Source organism: Zalophus californianus, chromosome 2, assembly GCF_009762305.2.
Source record: "Zalophus californianus isolate mZalCal1 chromosome 2, mZalCal1.pri.v2, whole genome shotgun sequence".
NCBI lineage: Eukaryota > Metazoa > Chordata > Mammalia > Carnivora > Otariidae > Zalophus > Zalophus californianus.
The window spans coordinates 187,424,459-187,448,597 of NC_045596.1; the positions used below are offsets into that span (position 1 = coordinate 187,424,459).

General features: G+C 44.8%; 1 protein-coding gene across 5 annotated transcripts in view; it reads left to right on the plus strand.

The window, feature by feature from the left end:
• ACSL1 (acyl-CoA synthetase long chain family member 1) overlaps nt 1-24,139 on the plus strand; it is a 74,281-nt gene that overhangs the window by 38,038 nt on the left and 12,104 nt on the right. For 3 of the 5 annotated variants that reach the window (XM_027597893.1, XM_027597894.2, XM_027597895.1), the window contains 9 exons: nt 1,656-1,770; nt 10,486-10,550; nt 13,408-13,509; nt 16,169-16,268; nt 16,712-16,890; nt 19,825-19,857; nt 20,030-20,081; nt 20,600-20,673; nt 22,965-23,042. In XM_027597893.1, the coding sequence (XP_027453694.1) occupies nt 1,656-1,770; nt 10,486-10,550; nt 13,408-13,509; nt 16,169-16,268; nt 16,712-16,890; nt 19,825-19,857; nt 20,030-20,081; nt 20,600-20,673; nt 22,965-23,042 (798 nt within the window). Of the gene's footprint in view, nt 1-1,655; nt 1,771-10,485; nt 10,551-13,407; nt 13,510-16,168; nt 16,269-16,711; nt 16,891-19,824; nt 19,858-20,029; nt 20,082-20,599; nt 20,674-22,964; nt 23,043-23,115; nt 23,194-24,139 lie in introns of all 5 variants that reach the window. The other 2 variants (XM_027597897.1, XM_027597896.1) reach the window with 2 other exon arrangements.

A 24,139-nucleotide genomic window follows, 5' to 3' on the forward strand; every position in this document is an offset into this window, starting at 1 on the left:
AGCCCCTCTGGGGCTGTAAGGATAAGAGTCACTCGGGTTCCTTCGGAAAAAGCTCTGTGTCTTTACTCACCTGATTCCCCTCTGCCCCACTGGCAGCTGTAGGAGTTCTCAGCAGAATACTTGAGAAGGATAGGATTGCTTTTGCAGAGAAACCCCCGAGCGATACCGTGCAAGTGATATCACGTGTCAGGACGAGAGGTGGAGGAGAGCCCATTCCTAAGCTGACCTGTCTGGGCTACCAGGCTGCCTGTTGCCTCCTGGCCACGCTTGCTAGGTGGAGTGGGCTGGGCTGGACCGATGGGCAGGAGGCTGTTACTTACTGCAGAGTCCACTCCTGTCTACTGGGTGTACTCTTTTCTTAGCTTTTTTCTCTTTCCCGTTTTCTGTCACTCCATCCCTTGCTCCTTTTTCTCCTACCTTAGCCGTGATGCCCTGGCTCTTTTGGGTGGGTGGCTTCCTGGGTTGGACAGGCTTCCAGTGCTTACGGTAAAGCCACAAAATTGCTTCTGAATTTTAATCCGAGTATTTGTCAGAGAAGAGATGCAGGCTAAGCAGGACTCGCATTGTAGTTAGGCCACGTAACAGGGTGTCTGAGTAGTATTCTACATATTTTACGGGACCTATTTTATAGGACCGATTTTGTTTAGCTAAAGATAACCCTGGACGTGGGCACATGGGATCCCCATTTTGCAGACAAGCAAACAGTCTCAGAGATTAGGTAATAATAATGCATGATTCTACAGAGCGGAGATTTTCCCACCATTGTGCACACAAAGAATACCTTCTCTGCTTTATTAAGTAGTGTGTTATAATTAATAATCACGTTTGGGATCATGGCTGTAGGTATTAGAAAGTGTCTGCTAAGGCAGAGAAGACTGTGATGATGAGTAACATATATCATCGGGTGATATTTATTCCAGAAAATGATTAGTAGCTTTAGATCAAGTGTCAAACACATATTTAGTACATCGTAGATAATGAAAGAGTTTATATAAATGTAAAGCGTAGACAAAAGTCTGGAAGGATCTCATCGAACTGATATGAGACCCAGCCCTTTGCTCCTTCTTCGTGAAGGGTTTCCTCTCTGCTTTCTTCAAACCTCATGCTGGAAACGATGTCTCCCACTTGTGAACGGTCCTTTCTTCTAGTACCAGAAGTTCTTGTAGCCTCATCTGATTTCCCTGGAGAATCAGAAGTTCCTAACAGGTTATATTGCTGTTGACACAAAGATAAAACAGTGGCAGTAATCTCAAAAGGAACATACATAACATGATGGAAGTAAAAGCCAACGGGGTGTCATTTCCATGAGAGCTGATGCAAACTTGAACTCCTGGGCCATTGATGGTGGAGGTCTGAGGATGCTCAAGACATGTGTGTTGGTCGCAGGTTTCCAGGCCTCCTGCTCTCTTCCCCTTATCCAGCCAGACCCCTGGGGCCCTCTGACAGCTGTTTGGTCTTAGCCTTGATTCTCTGAAGCCTGCACTTGACCCCAGATGAATGAATTCTCTTAGCAAATCCTGCACTTCCATTCGTTCAACAAATACTGAGCAGCTCCCCCACAGGGGCCCCATGGAGGGCCTGGTGGGCATGCACGTTAGGCTTTTTATTTTAAACATTTTCCTCTAACGTGCTCATGCATCTGTCTCTTTCCACAGGGTAGCGATGGTGCTCGGAGATCCCCGCTACTGGATAGCGATGAGCCCTTGGTGTATTTCTACGATGATGTCAGAACCTTGTATGAAGGCTTCCAGAGGGGCATCCAAGTGTCAAGTAAGCATTTTCTGAACTTGTGTGACTAATGCTTAACAATTTTCATTCGGAACAAACAAGCGGTCTCTCTTGAGGAAGTCGTATTTGCTCTCATCTTCCATCTACTTCCACCTGTTCAAGTCCCCCTCCTCCCATAGCATCTCCCAGAGTGAGCCCCAAAACACACGAGCCCCTCTTGCTGCTCCCCGGGCAGAGTGGCTTCTATGGTCAAATAGGTTTGCAGCATGTCCTGGGCTTTCTGGAGAGTCTCACATACATCGGCTCATTATCGGGCTCTGACATTTCCTGAGGTCAAAAGACAGGTTTAATGGGGCCCAATCCAACATTTTCAGACTAACTTGACCATGAGACCCATATTTTGAGAAATGAACACCGACATCCCAAGGAAGCAGTGTTCTATGAGACCCTTTGCAAGGGTCAGCTCACGGGACCACGCTTCCATACTAACAGTGGCGTGAGAAACCCGGCCCGCCCTCCGCGGCTCCTGCCTAGCTTTCCTGCCTCTCTCCTTGCCAGGCTCCGGGTAGACTCTCCTCGAGTTACGCTGAACTTCTTGCAAAACCTGGACCTCCTCCCCTTTCTCATAACCCCACACCGTTGTGCGCTTGTCTTTTTCCTGATCATAAAGCCTCTTCTTTCTCACCTCCAGCCCAGAGTGCTTGCTGTGCGCTTACTAACCCTCTACAGCTCCTGTTGCATTTCTCCCTTTTCTGTAACGCCGCCCTAGTTTGTCGTTTTCATCTCCTACCTCCAGGTGAGGGGGGGCCCCCCCCGCCCCCAGCATCTTGTACTTATTTCTGTGATAGCCCCTCCAGGGCACAGAAGCATTCACCTGCTGTTCCGTCCCACTTGCCAGGGCTCCTTGAACAGGGTGGCCGTCTCTTCTCTCGGCACTGGTACACAGCCTAGCACACAGTAGGTGCTCCATTAATGTGTCCTCAGTGATGGAGAGAGTACCCCCTGCTTCCCGCACCCCTTTTTGTGTTTTAGCCTCTTCATTTTGGCTTGTTCCAGCTTACTCCCTAGAAATGGTCTCTGGGATCCATGTTTGTCATTTAAATCTCTTAGTGATTAGCTTTTATTTTTGCTACAACTAACTAGACTATAGTCCCCTGACAGGGACTGCATATGATATGTGCTCAAAAGTGCCCTGTTTTTTACTGGGTCCTGGTAACATTGGATTGCTCTCATGTGTTTTTGACCAGTATTGCCGTAAGAGATTCATTAAGCCCCGTTCTAAAGAGAAAGCAAACTTCTATATTATGAACTTGTTCAAAGTTAGTGTCAGGGTCAGGGTTGGTCTGTGATAGTAAATATCCATATAGCCGCCTCAAAATATTTACATATTAAACACTTCTCTATGTAGAGATGTGTATATATGAATATAGAATCTTTACCATTACCACAAAGTCATGTGCAGAAATGTTCTTACGTTTTTCTAGCAGAGAATGAATTCATCCTGGTAGTATGGTGACTTATATTATACTTCCGACTCTCCTCTGACCTCAAGACAGTACCTTTATTTTTTTTGGTCACTTTCTGTACTTAGAAAATGAAAGTCTTATATGAATGTTTCAGAGAAGTTGAAGAAAACAAAGTTCACTCTTCCCAACCTATACTGATTGAAGGAAGCTGCTTTGCAGGTCACTTTTGCCTTCTTTTTTTTCTTTTTGAGAGGAGCTTTTTATTCTAAGGTGTTTTTTTTTTTAAGTATTTTTTTTTAAGATTTTACTTATTTATTTGAGAGGGAGAGAGCACCAGCAGGGGGGAGCGGCAGGGAGAGGGAGAAGCAGACTTCCCGCTGAGCAGGGAGCCCGATGCGGGGCTCGATCCCAGGACCCCGGGTTCATGACCTGGGTCGAAGGCAGACGCTTAACTGACTAAGCCACCCAGGCGCCCTTATTCTAAGTTTTAATTTTCCTAGGCTACCATAATATTAAGCCTTTATAGGAGAGCAAAAACCAGCATCTAGATAAGGTAGTTGGGAGTTTGTTGAATGACAGGAGAAGCCAGCGTGGAGTTCTTAAACCTCGTCTTTTCAAACTGTGCACAGGGAGCTGCTTATAAGGTGGAGGCCTCTGCCTGTGAATCCGTGGATTCTCGTCCCTAGCTACACTGCAGGATCCCCTGGGGAGCTTTGAAAAAATACTGAGGCCCAGGCCCCATCCCCGTCCAATTTTATAAAAAATTTGGCTGGGTGATGGACACTGGGGAGGGTATGTGTTGTCATGAGCACTGGGTATTATATAAGACTGATGAATCGCAGACCTGTACCCCTGAAAGAAATCATATAGTATATGTTAATTGAATTTAAATTAAAAAAAAAGTTTAAAAAATTTTTGGTTAGTAGGGCCTGGGTTTGGTATTTTTTTAAGTTCCCACTGTCCTGGGAGCTGGGGTCTGCAAACCTTTTCTTTTATTTATTTATTTATTTTTAATTTTTATTGTGATGTTAATCACCATATATTACATCATTAGTTTTTGATGTAGCGTTCCATGATTCATTGTTTGTGCATAACACCCAGTGCTCCACGCAGAACGTGCCCTCTTTAATACCCATCACCAGGCTAACCCATCCCCCCACCCCCCTCCCCTCTAGAACCCTCAGTTTGTTTTTCAGAGTCCATTGTCTCTCATGGTTCGTCTCCCCCTCTGACTTACTCCCCTTCATTCTTCCCCTCCTGCTATCTTCTTCTTTCTCTTTTCTCTTAACATAGGTTGCATTATTTGTTTCAGAAGTACAGATCTGTGATTCAACAGTCTTGCACAATTCACAGCGCTCACCATAGCACATACCCTCCCCAATGTCTATCACCCAGCCACCCCATCCGTCCCACCCCCCACCACTCCAGCAACCCTCAGTTTGTTTCCTGAGATTAAGAATTCCTCCTATCAGTGAGGTCATATGATACATGTCTTTCTCTGATGGACTTATTTCACTCAGCATAACACCCTCCAGTTCCATCCACGTCGTTGCAAATGGCAAGATCTCATTCCTTTTGATGGCTGCATAATATTCCATTGTGTATATATACCACATCTTCTTTATCCATTCATCTGTCGACGGACATCTTGGCTCTTTCCACAGTTTGGCTATTGCGGACGTTGCTGCTATAAACATTGGGGTGCATGTACCCCTTCGGATCCCTACATTTGTATCTTTGGGGTAAATACCCAGTAGTGCAATTGCTGGATCGTATGGTAAGCTCTATTTTCAACTGTTTGAGGAACCTCCATACTGTTTTCCAGAGGGGTTGCACCAGCTTGCATTCCCACCAACAGTGGAGGAGGGTTCCCGTTTCTCCGCATCCCCGCCAACATCTGTCGTTTCCTGACTTGTTAATTTTAGCCATTCTGACTGGTGTGAGGTGGTATCTCATCGAGGTTTCGATTTGGATTTCCCTGATGCCGAGCGATGTGGAGCACTTTTTCATGTGTCTGTTGGCCATTTGGATGTCTTCTTTGGAAAAATGTCTGTTCATGTCTTCTGCCCATTTCTTGATTGGATTATTTGTTCTTTGGGTGTTGAGTTTGATAAGTTCTTTATAGATTTTGGATACTAGCCCTTTATCTGATATGTCATTTGCAAATATTTTCTCCCATTCTGTCGGTTGTCTTTTGGTTTTGTGGACTGTTTCTTTTGCTGTGCAAAAGCTTTTTATCTTGATGAAATCCCAATAGTTCATTTTTGCCCTTGCTTCCCTTGCTTTTGGCGATGTTTCTAGGAAGAAACTTACCATTAGCATGGTAAATGGTTTTCCACTCCCTCACTTTCAATCTGGAGGTGTCTTTGGGTCTAAAATGAGTCTCTTGCAGACAGCATATTGATGGGTCTTGTTTTTTAATCCAATCTGATAGCCTCTGTCTTTTGATTGGGGCATTTAGCCCATTTACATTCAGGGTAACTATTGAAAGGTATGAATTTAGTGCCATTGTATTGCCCGTAAGGTGACTGTTACTGTATATTGTCTGTGTTCCTTTCTGATCTATGCTGCTTTTAGGCTCTCTCTTTGCTTAGAGGACCCCTTTCAATATTTCTCGTAGGGCTGGTTTCGTGTTTGCAAATTCCTTTAGTTTTTTTTTGTCCGGGAAGCTTTTGCTCTCTCCTTCTATTTTCAATGACAGCCTAGCTGGATATAGTATTCTTGGCTGCATATTTTTCTCGTTTAGTGCTCTGAATATATCTTGCCAGTCCTTTCTGGCCTGCCAGGTCTCTGTGGATAGGTCTGTTGCCAATCTAATGTTTCTACCATTGTAGGTTACATATCTCTTCTCCCGAGCTGCTTTCAGGATTTTCTCTTTGTCTCTGAGACTCGTAAGTTTTACTATTAGATGTCGGGCTGTTGACCTATTATTACTGATTTTGAGAGGGGTTCTCTGTGCCTCCTGGATTTTGATGCCTGTTTCCTTCCTCGCATTAGGGAAGTTCTCTGCGATTATTTGCTCCAATATACCTTCTGCCCCTCTCTCTCTTTCCTCTTCTTCTGGGATCCCAATTATTCTAATGTTGTTTCCTCTTATCGTATCGCTTATCTCTCGAATTTTGCCCTAGTGATCCTGTAGTTGTTTCTCTCTCTTCTTCTCAGCCTCTTTATTTTCCATCATTTGGTCTTCTATATCACTGATTCTCTCTTCTGCCTCATTTATCCTAGCAGTTAGTGCCCCCGTTTTTGATTGCACCTCATCAATAGCCTTTTTGATTTCGACTTGGTTAGATTTTAGTTCTTTTATTTCTCCAGAAAGGGGTTCTCTAATAACTTCCACGCTTTTTTCAAGCCCAGCTGGTATCTTTAAAGTCATGATTCTGAACTCTAGGTCTGACATCATACTAATGTCCATATTGAGTAGGTCCCTGGCTGATGGGACTACCTCTTGTTCTTTTTGTTGAGGTGATTTTTTTTCGTCTTGTCATTTTGTCCAGAGGAGAATAGATGAATGAGAAAACAAAATGCTAACAGGTTAACAACGTCCCCAGCAAATATACTGTATACAAATCAGAAAAGACCTGAAACCAGGGGAAAGAAAGGGAAAGAAAGAAAAAAGAAAGAGGAAATAAAAGAAAAAAAAAGATAAAAACAAAAACAGAACAATACAAAAAAAGCAGAATATGATCAAATATGATCAGGCTAGTGCATAGATCAGTGCCACACACTAGATTTTGGGCGTATTTTGGTCTGTTAGAGAAAAGTGTCTCCTAAAATTTTAAAGGAAGAAAGACATATATGTACAAAATAAGGGTTGATACAATGAAGGGATGGAAGATGACTGTAAAGATGAAAATTATAAAAGATTTCATAAAAGGAATTGATAAGTTGTTTGAAAAAAGAAAGAAGATTTAAAAAAAAAAGAAAAAAGGGAGAGAATGTGATCAGGCAGGAGACTAGAACAAAGCCATACACTAGTGATTTAGGGTATATTTTGATCTGTTAGAAGAAACTGTATCTCAAAATTTTAAAAAGAGAGAACAACTTATATATATATATGCCAAAAATAAGGGTAACTACTATAAAGGGATAAAATATGACTCTAAAAATGAAAAATAAAAAATGTTTTTTTTTTAAAAAGGGATTGATACGATGTTGGTTGAAAAAGGGAAAAAGAAAAATTAAAAAAAAAGTTAAAAAAATTAACTTTGATGAACTAACGAATCATGGTAAAAAAAAGCCATGAATTCTATGTGCAGTATTCCCCTAGCGCTGGAGTTCTGCCGTTCTCATTGATCGGTAAACTTGGTCTTGGCTGGCTGTTCGTGCTGATCTTCTGGGGGAGGGGCCTGTTGCCGTGGTTCCCAAATGTCTTTGCCGGAGGCGGAATTGCCCCGCCCTTGTCGGTCCGCGCTAAGCAAGCTGCTCGGGTTTGCTCTCGGGAGCTTTTGTTCCCTGCAAGCTCTCGGTACAGTTTTGGAGGATGAGAGTGAAAATGGTGGCCTCCCAATCTCCACCCGGAGGAGCTGAGAACTCGGGGCCCCGCTCCTCAGTGCGCCCCCTGAGAAAAGCGGTCACTCCGGTGTCCCCGGTCTCCGGCCGCACCCCGTGCTCACCCGGCCTGTGACCGAGCGTTTCTATCTCTGGCACCCGACCCCGTGTGGAGTCTCCAAACCCAGCAGATCCCTGCGGTGCGCTCCCGCGCCGCTCCTCCCGGGGGAGGAAGGGGAGTCTCCCCGGATCTGCCGCTTGTTGGGTCCCTGCTGGAGGAGCAGTGGCCCGACTGGGCCGCAGATCACAGTTTATGGCCACCCCGAGCTGAGAGCCCGCGCCTCGGCTCCGTCTCTGCAGCTGGCTTCCCCGCTCCGATCCCTGGGAGCTCTGCCGCACTCAGGCACCCCCGGTCTTCCTGTGACCCCGAGGGTCCTGAGACCACACTGTCCCACGAGGGTTCCACCCCCCGCTTAGCCACTGGAGCGACGTCCCTCAGCGGAGCCGACTCCTAAAAGGTCCGATTTTGTGCTCCGTGGCTCTATCACTTGCCAGAAGCGGCCGACGGAGGCCCCCTCCCCCGCCGTCTATCCTCCCGAATATCGCCTCGGATTCACTCCTCCGCACATCCTACCTTCCAGAAAGCGGTCGCTTCTCTGTTCAGAGTTGTTGCTACTCTCTTCTTCAGTCTCCTGTTGCGTTCGTAGGTGTTCAGAATGCTTTGATCCCTATTCAGCTGAATTCCTGAGACCAGACAAAATCCAGGTCTCCTACTCCTCGGCCATCTTGCTCCGCCCCTGCAAACCTTTTCTGAAAAGGGCCAGATAGTAAATATGTAGGCTCTTTGGGCCACATGGTCTCTGTTAGGCCTGCTCAGCTGAAGGTCTTAGATAATATGTAAATGAACGAGTAAGGCTGTGTTCCATAAGACTGTGTTTACAAAAACAGGTGGCAGGCTTGATTTGGCTGCAGCCTAGACATTGCCAGTCCCTGTTCTCGAAGAATAAAATAACGTTTCATATGGCACATGTCTGAAAACAACTGATGGAACTGGAGGTGTCCAGCCTGGTCTTCACTGCAGTCCCTATGAATGGCAGAGGGTCTGAGAATGAGGCCCTTTGTGCTCTTTCTGTTTTCATCAGAGCAGTAGAGACAGCCAGAAGTCAGTGTGAAGCAGTGAATCGGTCCAGCCTGGGTCCTCCCCATCCTCAGGACTGACCCGCACACGCGCACATCCCACTTCTCTTCTCCGGGACAAAACTCCGTGTCCTGGACCCAGCCTCATCAGGGCGGTCGATGGGGCCATGCTCTGCCTTCCTGCCCCCATCCTCCAGGCCCCCAAACCGGATCAGGACACCTTAGCTGACACTCAAACCCAGAGTGGGGAAGCTGCATACGTTACAGTCTCAAAACAGAAATGTAGAGGGGTGTCTGGGTGGCTCAGGCATTAAGCGTCTGCCTTCGGCTCAGGTCGTGATCCCAGGGTCCTGGGATGGAGCCCCGCATCGGGCTCCCTGCTCCGCGGGAAGCCTGCTTCTCCCTCTCCCACTCCCCCTGCTTGTGTTCCCTCTCTTGCTGTGTCTCTCTCTGTCAAATAAATAAAATCTTAAAACAAAACAAAACAAAACAAAACAAAACAGAAATGTAGATCCCCTGTTCCAGAGGGGAGATGACAAAAAACACCCTGTAGAAAGAGTGAGGAGGCCCAGCCTACCACAAAGCTGTTGGGTGAGCCTGGGTTTTAGTTAGGCAGCATTCTTGTATGTGGTCAGCTCTGATCATCGGAACATGGCAGCTTTCTCTCTCTCTCTCTCTCTCTCTCTTTTTTTTTAGGTGGACATAGCTTTTCCTTCAACAGCTACAAACTGAGCATGAAGTGAGCTTGGAGTTAATCTGTAGAAGGAATCCCATGATTCCAAATATAAATGACTCGAGTGATATTTATTACTATGCTAGCCCTTAGTGTGAATACTTAATATGGGTCTTCTTGCTTCCTGCTTATTCAGTACGTAAATTAGAGTCAGGGCACATCCTGATATTTCTTTAGTTTTTGCTTTCACAAATATCCCCTTATTTTCTCTTGATTTAGCCTCTTTTCCTCATTTTTGTTTCTCTGCAATTAAGGTTTCACCCGTGTAAGCCCATCCCAGGTCGTCAGAATTTGGGCAATTAAGAGTCATCTTTTCCTTCTTATATCCTAAGTTAGAATGCATCACACGTTAGAAATTTTGAGGAATTCTTCTGAAAATCTACACCAGGATTTCTTTACCATGCAGCTACTGACTCCTTTCTAAATCAATAGGGTATGGAAGAATTCACAAACTGAGTGTCCTTAAAAATTGTATTTGCCTCATGTCCTTTTTTTTTCTAAGATTTTATTTATTTCTTTGAGAGAGAGTGAGTGAGAGAGAGAGCACAAGCAGGGGGAGCAGCAGAGGGAGAGGGAGAAGCAGACCCCCCTCACTGAGCAGGGAGCCTGATGTGGGACTTGATCCCAGGACCCCGGGATCATGACCTGAGCCCAAGGCAGAGGCTTAACCGACTGAGCCACTCGGGCTCCCCTGCCTCATATTGTCTTATTTTTCCTCTTCTCCTGCCCCATTTAAGAAACAAAACAGAAACAAACAAAACATCAGACTAGAACCCAGGGAGAACACATTTCCAGTCTGAACTCCTTATTTCTAATCTGGGGACCAAAGTCTACCTGATACTTTGTAGAATAAAGTGGGATACAAATTAGAATATTTGTGCATGTTAAATCCATTTTTTTTTGTTTTTTCCTTTTTTTTCCTTTTTTTAGATAACGGCCCATGTTTAGGCTCTCGGAAGCCAGACCAACCCTACGAATGGCTTTCATACAAACAGGTGAGTTTTCTGGTTCTCTGGGTCCTTATGCATGCCGTGGGGCTGAAATCCATCCATTCTTGGAACCACTGACTGTGAGGGCTGTAAACTTGCTATAGAATCTGTGCGCTGGACTAGCTCAGAGCTCTGGGGTAAACATGTATCATCCAAAGGGAGAAGTTTTACACAAAGATTTGGGAAAGACTGGTTAAGTAACTTAATTGGTGGGTCAAAAGCACTTTCCTGTAGAACTTAAGTGGATGCGTTGTGGGGTAGAATATAATTCTATGATAACATTCTAGAAATGTGCTTGAAGCAGGTGACTCTCTCCCAGAGCCCATGGGGGGATAGAAATTCTCTGCCTTGCGGGGTACTAGAGATATTTAGAAGCCCCAGTATAGAGCAACTCTCTCATTTTATAGATGAGAAAACATCCCCTAGCAAAGGATGGGACTCGCCTAAGGTCACAGCTGGTCAGTGGCAGAAACAGGACTGGAAGTGAGCTCCACATCTTCTGGTCTAGGGCTCTTCAGTGCATCATATGAACCTGACCAGCTTGGGGCTGGTGTGACATTGAACCCCAGGGCAGCCATAGCGAGAGGTACAGAGGTTCAGGGGTGACACCTGCAGTACCGTACAAGCACAAAGGAAGCTGGGATCTGGGTGGATTTATTCTTGTCCCTCTGCAAGCCCAGCTGATCCACAGCTGCAGCTGTTTAAATAGTTTCTGACAGCAGGGAGCAGAGCAGGAAGACATTGCTTTTTATTTTTATCATGATAACAGGATATCTCGAAGCTCCTGCTCCTCCCCCTCCATGGATGTAGGACCCCAGGGGTGTATGGGAGCCACTGGAAGTGTCCGCTCTGCTGCCTTTTGTTTCCAGCACAGCTGTCCAGGAAACGGCTCTGTGCTCTAGGGCAGGTCGTCCTGTGGCATTCGTGAATACAAATGAGCTTCCTCCTTCCCCGTTTGGTGTGAAGGGTGCTTCTAGCAGTTGGCACGCTCTGGAGTGTACGTGACAGGGGGTGGTCACGAGGAGCCCCAAGGAGCCACAAGGAACTCCTGAGGCCCTCCCTAGACTGAGACACACACCACACTTTCTTCCCCTGCACTCCTCTGAGGAGGAATGAAATGCAGAGGCTTTGCTTGCGTAGCTCTTGACAGAGAGCAAAGAGGCAAAACAGCTCGGTGTCCCTTCCTTGTGGAAGGAGCGATGAGCTGTGTAGCGCCAGGGGCCAAAGGGAATCCACTCCTTCTATTTTGCATTACCAGAGCCAAAATAAAGTTGCTGCAGAGCCTCCTCATTTTCATACATGGTGTATAAACAGTTGATGTGTGTTGGACACATAAATGTTGCATGGTGGGGCTTCAGGCCTCACAGAATCCCCAAGTGCTGTCTGGTTCCTTCTGTTGTATGCTGGCCGGAAGGCAGAGAAGGCAAGTCCATGGCAAATTGGATTTTTTGAGGTGGATTGAAAATCACTGCGTTTTCTGAAGGCGTTAATCTGTGTTTTTGTACATTTCAGCGAGAGGCTATCTAAAACTAGATGATCTAAAACTAGATGATCTAAAACTAGACCCACGGGGCGGGGGGGGGGGGGGGGGGCGCGGCGGCGCCTGGGTGGCTGTCGGCTAACGGTCTGCCTTCGGCTCAGGTCATGATCCCAGGGTGCTGGGATAGAGCCCCGCATCGGGCTCCCTGCTCCGCAAGAAGCCGCTTCTCCCTCTCCCTCTACCTGCTCCCCCTGCTGTGCTCTCTATCAAAGAAATAAATAAAGTCTTTAAAAATAAATAAATAAAACTAGACCCATGGAAGCCAACTCTGGATTTGTCCATTCAAATGTTTTCGTTAGCCTAGCGACTCTTGACCTTTGTGGGGCTAGGAGCCCCTTTGAGGTTTTCTCAAGAAAGGTATGGAGCCTCTCTCTAGAGCTAGAAATGCCTGCAGATTATCCCGATACGCTCTGCAAACCACGGCAGCATTTCATGGGTTCCCATCCCCGACGTGCAAGCAGAGGTTGTGAAACAGGCTGTGGGTAGAAAAACAATAAGCATATGCATATCATTCTTGCTGTCACCTCACCCGTGTCAGCTCTCCTTCCCATAGGCAGAGTGCAGTGGCGCTATATGCCAGGACAAATGGAGTTCTGGGCCAGAATAGGTGTGGCTTTATTCCCTACAGGCGTGGGTGCAATTTCAAAGTGTTCTTGAGAAGCCAGCAACTGAGAATCAAGAAAATTATTCCAAATTTGAAGATTAAAAAAAAATTTTTTTTTAGTTACTTTGGGACGGGAAGGGGGAGAGGACAGAGCCAGGTTTATAGTCCTACCCAATTTTTATGCATCTGCCTGTTTTTACTTTCAATAAGAGCATTTATTTTCTTATTTATTTATTTTACTTAAAATTGTTACACATTTTTTGAAGGTGTCCCCCAAATTTGCTCTTTCTGTATTTATAGCAAATGACAAGTTTTGGCTGCTTTGCTGCTCTTTATAACTACCAATAGTCACAGTAATAATAATAATTATAATTCTGTGTCCTTGTATTACTTTTATAATTTTATAAAACTAAAGTATAAAATATAAATGTGTAAGAAGGCCTGGCATCCACTGTTCTGTGACCCGCAGCTGTCGGGATCTGATTCGTCCGCTTCACCGGAGGAACCCTGTGATCAGTTTCCTTAATAGTGCATTCCGGTGAAACAGGCCTTGCGTTTTACAAAAATGTAGAGCAAAAGGAGTGCCTGTTTGCTCCCGCTCTCCCCCTCGGTGTGGGGCTGCTTGCTGGCCAAGATGTCAGGCTTGGCTGTCACCCGGTGAGCTTTGTTCCTTGCGTTGGGCCTGACGCAGTTCCTGATGTTTGTCCTCCCTGTTCTAGGTTGCGGAGATATCCGAGTGTGTGGGCTCAGCACTCATCCAGAAGGGCTTCAAGGCTGCCCCGGATCAGTTCATTGGCATCTTCGCTCAGAACAGACCTGAGGTATTGACCATGAGACAACAATTGTGTGTGGTGTTGAGAGTTCTCAGATGGAAGAGCCAGTTGGGAGGTCACACCTACCTTTGCCTGGGACCTAATTTTGTGCTCTGATCTCTACTCAGAATATATGTCTCTGTGTTATTCCTTAGAAAGTGACACAGTTATCTTATGATCTTGCTGATAGGTGGAATTTAAGAAACAAAACAGAGGATTATAGGGGAAGAGAGGAAAAAATAAAACAAGATGAAATGACAGAAGGAGACAAACCATAAGAGACTCTTAACCATAGGAAACAAACTGAGGGTTGCTGGAGGGGAGAATGGTGGGGGATGGGGTAACTGGGTGACAGACATTAAGGGGGGCACGTGATGTAATGAGCACTGGGTGTTATATAAGACTGATGAACACTGACCTCTACCTCTGAAACCAATAATACATTATATGTTAATTGAATTTAAATAAAAATAAATAAAGTTTTTTAAAAAGTGCCACATATGAAAGCCCAAGCCAAGGCCTCCTTGGCCTTTATCTTGCAGCGGGTAGGGGGAATCACTTTTTGGATTCTTGGCTTTGTTTTTTTAAAGCCAGGTCCCAAACAAAAACTAACGAAGAGGTTGCTAGAACAAATAACTCACAAAGAATCGTCTTACCTTGAGGCTTCTGTCTGTGATTAGAAAAATAGCATCCGTAAATTGTAGAGAAACTTGGACACATTTTTGTCAGTTGCAGACTCTCCTCTTTGCTCTCTGAAAGGTAGGAGCTTGCCCTCTGATCAGGTTACAAAATTTAAAATACTCTGAGCAGCGGGGAAAGTGCCTTGACCGTGAGTCAGCCTTAATGTGGGTGTGCAGTCTATCTGGCTGTCAAGTCCGCTGCACTGTACTGCAGATCCTTGCATTAAAGGTCAGTTTATGTGAGAAGCCCTTTTGGAGCTGTTGCTTATAGCGCTCATGAACAAATTAGTGGCATAACTTGGCTGGGAAAAATTCAAGCACCTAAGCTTGAAGGAATTGAATTGATTCTTGTGTCCAAAAGACGTGTGGGCTCCATCCCTGTGCTACTGACTGTTTTATAAATGAGGATGGTTTCCTACACTTTTATGTATTGGCAAGGGAAAAAAGAGCATTTTCCCACAGCTGGACGACCAGGCTCATGAAATTTAGTTTCTTTCATCGCAAGTAAAACTCATTCAAGGGAACACAACCCAGATTTTTGCATGAGTGGAATTTTATAATGAATCTATCACGAGGACAGGTATTCCTTACTTCACGGAGTAAGCTCCTTCCTGTATTTATCAGCGAGTTTAATAAATGTTTATTGAGCACCTGCTATATGCCAGGCACTGTGAGGCTCCAAAGCACCACAGTGACTTGGATCCTCCTCGTAAGGTACCATGTGAGGGAACACCGGCCCATAAGCTGATGCTTTCTCTGTAGTGTGGTAAGTGTGGACACAGGGAAAAAGGATTATGGGAGCTCAGTCAAGGAGGACTTCCTGGAGGTGGCCTTCCAGGGGCGTGTTGAAGAATAGGAGGGTGGGGGAGCCAAGGGAATGTCAGGAACAACCACATGTTTGCATCAAGCAGCATGGCTGTGTTGGGGAAGGAGGCATTTTCTTATGGTAGAGCTTGGAGGTGCAGGAGAGACAGGACTGCATGTACCACATGACCCTGCTGAGGAGCTTGGACCTGACCTCCATGTTCGCAGCTTCACACTGGTGCCAGGAAAGCAAAGGGGGAAAAACAGTTCTGGGCCGAGGGAATATGAGTGTGTCATGCACCCTTCCCACAGCAGCTACATCTTTATCTGTGCCGCGCGTCGGCATTCTGCAGGGGGTTCCCGGAACTGCAGCTGGAGGTAACGGTGCCGCCAAGCATTTTAAGTGAAAGGCTGATTTCACCATGTTTGCTGTGTAGACTGAGTAGTTGCCACATGGCTGATGAGTTTAGGGGCAAGGGGACCAGTTACTGTATCACGTCTTTCCCTTCGTCACTTTTCTGGGAAGATTTTGCCAGAACATTTTTCCTGTTACACAAGTGTGTGTCCCTCCTTCCCCAGTTCCCAGGTCCTACTGCACACAGCTGCCAGGTTGATCTTCCTTGGACCCCAGGGCCTCTGTTGTGCTGAGAAGCCCTCCGCAGCTGTGCATCCCCCGGGGAATGGAGCCAGGCCCCTCCCTCGCTGCAGCCTTGCTCCTGCCCGCCATAGCCTTGCCTACTGGAACACCCATTCCGGCCAGGGTGCTCACCCTGCTCTTCCCTGCTCTCCATCATGCAGTCCCCACTACTGAGGTCTCCTTGCCTTTCTCTCTGTCCAAACCGTGCTGCCTTGGCAAAGGGTGAGCTCAGTTACCTTCCCCGCAAAGGTGGCCCACCGTGGGCTCCCTCGTGTCCAAGTCGGTCACTCTCTTGTATTGTTAATTAGCTTTTCACATATCTGCCTCAGTTCTTCCGGCAAATTGCTCTTTCCTTCTAAGAAGGGGGCAGGTGTTTTGTTCTCATGATGAGTCTCTCATGGTGCCTGGCACACAGTAGTAGACACACAAATGTGAATTTTGCCACGTCTCGTGTTTCCACTTTGAATCTCTCTAGAGTGTTGTTCTCCTTGGAGTGGTTCCATGATGACATCTCGTTTTCTCCCCCCGACCTTTACTGTTCATTTAGTGGGTGATCATTGAACAGGGATGCTTTGCTTACTCTATGGTGATCGTTCCCCTCTACGATACCCTTGGAACAGAAGCAATCACCTACATAGTCAACAAAGGTATGTCTGTGGTCTCCGGGTGGACGTTGGCCTGGTTATCAGCTAGATTTGGTCACTTTACATTTGGTTATATTTGATTTGATAGGCATTTTATGTTTATTTTTTTAAAGATTTTATTTATTCATTTGAGAGAGAGAGAGGAAGAGAGAGAGAGAGAGTATAAGAACCGGGGGAGGGGTGGAGGGAGAGGGAGAAGCAGACTCTCCCCTGAGCAGGGAGGCCAACATGGGGCTCAATCCCCAGACCCCTGGATCATGACCTGAGCTGAAGGCAGACACTTCACTGACTGAGCCACCCGGGCGCCCCCGGGATTTTATGTTTAAATGCACATCTATCTTTCTCTTCAAAGACTGTAGTCCTTAAAATAACCTGGTGTCAGATGTGATACAGTCAGGCTTTTAATATCTCAAAGCTCATTCTTCCTTGTATCTCTTCCTTCCCAGCTGAACTCTCTCTGGTTTTTGTTGACAAGCCAGAGAAGGCCAACCTTTTATTAGATGGTGTAGAAAATAAGTTAACACCAGGCCTTAAAACCATTGTCCTCATGGACTCCTATGGCATCGATCTGTTGGAACGAGGCAAAAGGTGTGGCGTGGAAATCATCAGTATGAAGGCAATGGAGGTGAGTCATCCTGCCCACTTCTCTGATAGGTGCCCCTGAGGCCATTTTGGCTCAAATGTGGTATCCTTTGCAATCACACAATCCCAGCTCAGCAACCCATAACAGATGCAGAGTGGAAATTCCTGTCTCCTTACTGGAAAGAAGAATTCTACATGCATGCCCCACTGTGAACTCATCACATAGAAAGTATTCTCATAAAGCAAGTTGCAGTGCTCACATATTTATTCTAGAGTACTGACAAGCCACGCCAATATATGGTAGAAATGTGCATTTCCAATTCAGGCAGAGATTTAAGTTTGTATGTTCTTATACGCTTTCATGCCATTTACTTACTGATTTGTTTCTAAAACAGAGCCAGCTACAGAAATCTGCCTCATTATTCTTTTTCCCAAGTTGTGAATTTCTAGCATAGATGTTGGATTTGGCTTATTTTTATATTAAATTTCTTAAGATTCACATTAATCAAAACTTTAAAGGTAACCGTTCTAGGAAAATGAGTGGGGCCTATGTTTAAATTGGTTGTTTGACATCACATCGTGTAAGAAGCTGATTCTCCCGGTAGGATTTGGATTAGAGTTTAATCCCAAGAAGCTGGTAAGAGCTGGATCTTGTCAGGTACATATCACTGGAATAGGCTAAATACGGTAAGTTGTTCTCCTTCCGAAAATGTTATAAACATTTTCCTGGAACTGTTATAAATAGGGTTTCAAATTTTATTTATAGTTCTCCTTCTACAAGGAATTGGAGGCTACAAACTAGGATCTGTGTAATACCTTTACGGAGGAACTTAGCCTTCATAGGGAAACTGTAATTTGTTCTAACAGAGCCTCTGCCACATACCTGTACACACACACACACACACACACACACACACACACACACACACACGTGCGCGCACGCACACACATGCACGCACACAGAGTAGCAGAGAAGCTGAGTCCTTAAGAACGGGTGTGGTATACTGTTTACTTGGGCTTTTAGCTAGCTTTCTACCTAGTGTTTCTGCACGTTTGTTTTTTTACGTCTGATCGCTGCTCACAGTAATGTCCTCATTTCCTCCCCTCTTTCCTCCTTCTCCCTAACCCCACCACACAAACATGCACACGCACACACGCGCACACGCATACACACACAGGAATTTTTTGGTATTTTTCGACAGCTCTACGATGAAGTAATTTTAAGATGAAAAATTTTAGGTAAGTTAAGATTGTAATATGAAGTTTATATTAAAAGCTCTATTTTATAAAAGACACTGTTCTACACTTCCCCGTGTACTATGATTCATACTTGCTTTTTAAAAATTTTGTAAGCAAAAGGCTAATTTTCAAGATGTGGATTTAAAATTGGCTCTATGGTTGGTCGTATGATCAAGTTTATAGTAATAGATAGTTTTATAGGATCAAAAAGAGAAATATTGGTATTTGGAGTTTTTGCTTTTTTTGGTATTTTATTATGAAAATCCTCAAACAGGCAAGCAAGTTGGGAGAATTGAGCAGTAGACTGCCGTACAACCCCCAAGCACCCCACAGCTAGCATCTTGATATATTTGCTTCATCATGTACCCGTGCCCCACTCCGTCGCTCCATTCGTTCATGAATCTATTATGTTAATGCATTTTCATTAACTTCTAGTTTTTGTCACCCCTAAATACTGTAGCATGCTAATCATTAACCAGAATTCGGTTTTTCTTCTGGTTAAAGTGTTTTGTTTTTGGCATTTAGAGCCTGAAGATGGGAACTCGTTTATTTTTATGGTCGCTGTCCTCTCTTCCACATAATGTCCTTAGGTTTGAGGCTGTGGACTTTCTTGGCTAATAGGGCACTCATTTGGATAATGTTTGATCCTGATAAATTAAAAGCCAAATCGCCTGTAACTACTGAAGTTGTGTAAGAATTTTGAACAGACGAGTGGAGATTTGGGTCTGATGAAGATTCTTTTGGGAAAAAAAAATGGAATTACCATTGCTTCAGCTCTTGGTTGACTTCTATTCGGACTTCACTGTTCCTATTTTGAATCAGTGGTCTGTTTATAGATATAATTTAAAATGTAATTAAGATTAAAAACAGTTTAAAACCATACACCGGGCAGAAACTCCCTGAGCCCTGAGCACATTCATCAGATTTCCATTTAATTCTAGGCATGCTCACTCCATATGCTCATTCAAGCCATTCAGTTTTAATAGGAAAAGAATATAAATGGTTCATTAGCAAAATTAATAGCTAATTAAAGTGGCCACAGAGATGCCTCTGTGCAGTGAACTGAAGAGCATCGAAATGACCCCCTGGTAGTGACGGGGAAGCCAGCTGCTGAGAGATGCGCCCCTCAGAAATGAACCTGCTGTTCTTTATGTCCATTCAAGAGGACTGTTTTATAATTGAGGGTTCCCAAATCTTTTTTTTTTTCATCCACTCCATGTGGGGAGTACAGATATTTGAGCCTCTAGCATTTCATCTGGCAGAGATTGGTTTTTCTCTCCAGACTGAAGAAGATGCCAGTTACCCAGAATTGGGTGATTTTTGGGAGGATGCAGAACATCTTCAGTTCTTGTGTTATGATTATGGTTTGATGTTGGTTAAGAGCCGGGCTTTGCTAAAGGCCATGAAAGGGTGTAGGAATGGGGGCAAGAAATCCATTGTCAAAGACTCTGATACCTGTCTTTTGAGTAAATCCTGTTCAAAGACTAGTCCTTATACCATTTATATGGTTTTATGTACGCGAGAAGACAACTGGAAAATGGCGTCTGAGAACAACGCATAAGTATTTCGCTTCAGGTTTATTAAAATTGCCAGTTTCTTTCATTTTAAATGTCTGCTGTCTGAGCCAGCGATAAGTGAATCCCACAGTAAAGTCAGCTGGAAGTGAGTGGATGTCACCTTCTTCTTTACATTTAGAAAATATTTCCATTTAAGATTTCATTTTTCTCTTCTTATTAAGGACCTGGGAAGAGCCAACAGACAGAGGCCTAAGGTAAGTTCATCATGTCAGCCCCCTGCTTCAGCCCTTCCAATATCTAGTTGTCTCCGAGACTAGTACAGATCTTGGGGGTTAGCAAATGGCTTCTTAACAGTTTTCTTTTCGGTTCTGACTTATACCACCTCGGCTGTGTTTTGTCTTGTTTGTTTTGTTTAATGTGCTGTAGCCTCCAGCACCTGAAGATCTTGCGGTCATTTGTTTCACCAGTGGCACTACGGGTAAGTTTGAAATGTGGTCGCTTCTGAGTGGATCTGGAAGTGTGTAGCCCCTGCCCCTTTTCTTGGATGGTGGGTGACGGGGGACTTAGTTGAGCTACAGATGGACCGAAAGCAGAGGACCCAGAGGGGCTCGAGCGCTCTTCCCTTGTTGCCATATCCGACCTTCGCAGAACCTGAGCGTGCCGTGTACTTCCTCGGACGGTTATGGAAGGCAACAGTAGATTCCCCATTTCCTGGGACAAACCGACATTTGATGTCCAGAAATAAAATTCCTGCGTTTTCTCCTTTTACGTGCCCTCTAAAAGTCACCTGTGTTAATAAAGGTTGTTTATGATAAGAAGTTTCATGTAAAGTATGGCAGATTGTTCCGGAATGTAAGGTCATTCAATGTTTGGCTTTCCTGGGTGCACCTAAGGCTAGAGGCATAACCCAATTATACAGGGTCCTTGGCTTCCTTAATTTCTGTCACTTTTGGATGGGCTTTCTTTAACTTTGCTCTGCTCCTCTGTGTTCCTCAGGCAACCCCAAAGGAGCACTGATCACTCATCGAAATGTAGTGAGCGATTGTTCAGCTTTTGTGAAAGTCACAGAGGTAAACTGTGGGGATTTTGTCATCTTTCTTTGTGTTCTTTGGTTGGCATGAGGCCTCAAGAATGAGAGTGGTGAAGGTAGCCCCGCCATGTTAGGCCCCTGCTGTATTTGAGGTAGAGAGAAGATCTGAGCTTTAATATGATCTGAGGTCACCTGCCCTCAAATTGTTTTCATTGTGGACCTAATCTCCCAACTCCTGCGTGTGACCATAAAGCTGAATTGACAGAAGTTATTATAACTTTTATAGGGTACAACTTTATATGGATACTGCCCTATAAATGTTTCCAGGACAGGACCAAGAAGAAATGACTCTCTCGTGCTCTTACCTACCTACTGTTCCAGTGTGGGGAAAATAATTTCTTTAAGTGGACAAATGAAATGTTAAATGGTACACGGAAGGTTTCTGAATTATTATACTTTATCGCAGTTGACTTCACTTCCATTTTATAAGAAAGATTAAAGCCTTAAACTTTCAATGGTTTCCTGGAATCTTAAAGTTTGTCCCCCCAGGGGTCCTAGGCTTCTGGGTGGTCCTAACAAAATCACACGGGCGTAGTGGCTTAAATGGCAGATGCTTATTTTCTCACAGTGCGAGAGGCTGGAAGTCCATGATCAAAGTATCAGCAAATTCGGTTGCCGGCGAGGGCGCTCTTCCTGGCCTGTGGGTAGCCACCCCTCACTGTGTCCTCACCTGCCCTTTCCTCTGTGTGTGCATGGAGAAGGAGGGAGAGGTCGTCCTCTGCTTACAAGGACACCTGCCCTCCTGGGTCAGGTCCCCCACCCCGTGACCTCATTTCACCTGAATTACCTTCCCCAGGGCTCCATCCCCAAATGCAGTCACACATGGGGGTTAGGGCTTTAACATGAGTTTGGGGAGGAGGGGGCACAATTCGGTCATAGCAGCAAGGGTATATTTCACACTTGAGTTTTAAAAGTACTTCTTGGGGAATATAATGCCTTTCCCTCATACCTTTGCACATTGTATATAATTTGCTTTTGCAGTCTCTGGGAGGGTTCTTCTGTGAGCCCTAATTTTCACGACAGGAGCCCCCACGCCTAACGGTTTTGGGGACTGCGTGTCTTTGGTGGCCACACAAAGGCCCGTGTCACTCCCGCCTACACTCACACTTTCTTAGTCCCAGATACCTTTTTTGGCGTGTATTTCATAAACAGAATTCAACATTTAGTACCTCACCTAGGTGGAATTTTAATTGCCTAATTAGCCTCCGAAGAAAACTTAAAATACACTCGTGGCTCACTGAGGCAAATGATTACAGACTTTGTTTAAAATTAATCATATGATCGGGGCATTCTCAACTTTGTAAAACTTCTAATCTTGCTAATGCACATTTCTTGGGGTACCAAATCAGAAAACTGAAAAGTGTAGAAATTACCGAGTCTGACTTCTCATATAAACCGTTTCCTCCTGAGATGAACTAGTCGGGATGCAGATCACACTTGAATACAATTAATCTAAGATTGTGGCAGGTTCAGGCTACATCACATGCTTCTGGGGTTGCTGGGTTTGCTTGGCCAGAATTCCTTACGTGAACATTCCGCGCAAACCCTCACTCTGCCTGGCTCTGAGTAAAGCCCATTCTTAGCCTTGCAATGGAAACCAGATGTCCAGCTCAGCCCTGATGCAGACCTCTATCACAAACCAGCATTTCATAGGAGATGGTATCAGATCAGAGCTTGCACTGAACAAACCGAGACATTTTTTCGTGGGGTGTAAAGCAGGCCATTCAGGTAAAGATGTTGATCAAACTAAAATGCTCAAAATGCATTCATACTATCAATTAAAGCAGCCTGGAAATCCATTTCTCTTATCTTCCCTCTTCCTATCCCTTTACAACATAAAATGCTATTTTATGTTGGACTAGATCTTTCATTTCCACAACATAATATGCTATGTTCTGTTGGAATGGACCCTTTATTTCTTACTTAAGGTGGAATTGAGCTTGCTGGACAGTGGGGTCTGGTGACTTTGAAATACTAAATGATTAAAGCACATGATCCCTTAATTAATATCCCAATTTGGACAAAATTTTCCCTATTTGGACTAAAGCCCGGAGTGGGTTTACTTTACCATGAGGAACGACCTCCACTCCGATTGAATAATTAAAAGCATTAAAGTGTTGCTTTTTCATTTCATCCTTTGGTGAGAAGTAACTGCAGATTGTAAGCAAACGGTACTTCTCCTTAGCATTAAGGTATTGTGTGCTCTGAAATAAAATGGGAAATTACTGGGAATCTTAATGCTTCTCTCCTTGCCGGTGTCTTTGCTTACAGAATACAGCCAACCCTTCCCCAGATGATACTTTGATATCTTTCTTGCCTCTCGCCCATATGTTTGAAAGAGTTGTAGAGGTAGGCCTTGTTTTGTTTTGTTTTTTGTGCTTGCTCGTTTGTTGGTGTTCTGCTAAGTTGTTGTGTTTTACAGAGCGTTCTTGCCTTGAATGCCAGTGACACACACATTTCGTTTTTACCACTTGCACACATGTATGAGCAGCTGCTGCAGGTAAGTTTTCATGGGCAGACTGTCATCCCCAGAGAGAATTCTTTGCTCAGCCCCATTTTAGAAATGGTGCCAATTACTTAAAAGAGTATAAATGTTGGGAGTGGAAGTGGGGGTGGTCTGAATACTTGAACTTTAATCATTCATTTTAAAATTAGACGCTCAGACTTCTGAAGGCTATGCACGTGGGCATGATTCCAGAAAGATTAACTGTAAAAAGTAGAATTTTTATGAACGCCATCCTGCAAAGCCTCGTGAAGCTTCTGCCTCTGTAAATAGCTTCCGGTTTTCACTAGGCTTGTTCATAATGCACAAGTCGCCTTAAGATTCATTTTTTTCACCAATATTCCAAGTGCCCTTGGAAAAGCAGGATGATCTTTAGCTAACCTTGGCCTGGGTCAAGTGTATACAACTGTGACGAGAACCATCACTTCTCCTTCTTGGGCAATGTTGGATCATATACTTCTAGGAAAAACCAGTGGGCACCATTCATTCATTTAACAAATATTTATTGTGCCAGGCACTGTGCGAGGTGCCAGTGACCGAGACGAATCGAGAGGTGACTCACTGAGAGCGAGCGGCCCTTTGATTGGCTGCTGGCCCGTAGGATGCACTTACCCTAAAGGATCAAGGGTCACGAGATCCCATCTTGCATCTGTTACCTCGGCTCCTGCACACCTCAGGAGATCTTGTGACTTTCCAAAGCGATCTCAAATGAGTTGATAATGGCCCATATACACCTAATGGTGGTTTTGGAAGTGTGCCTGGGAGCACACTCCCTGAGCTTGAGTCTTTAAGCCATGAACCAGGGTGTACGTTTCCAGTGGTTTCTGCGTTCAAGCCTGAGACCATTTGTACGTCCGTGGCATCATCTTTTGAATCTCTCTTTCTCTTTAAAATTTAAAATAGGCTGACTGTGGGTCAAGGGCATATGGCTTGCCTGTGCGAT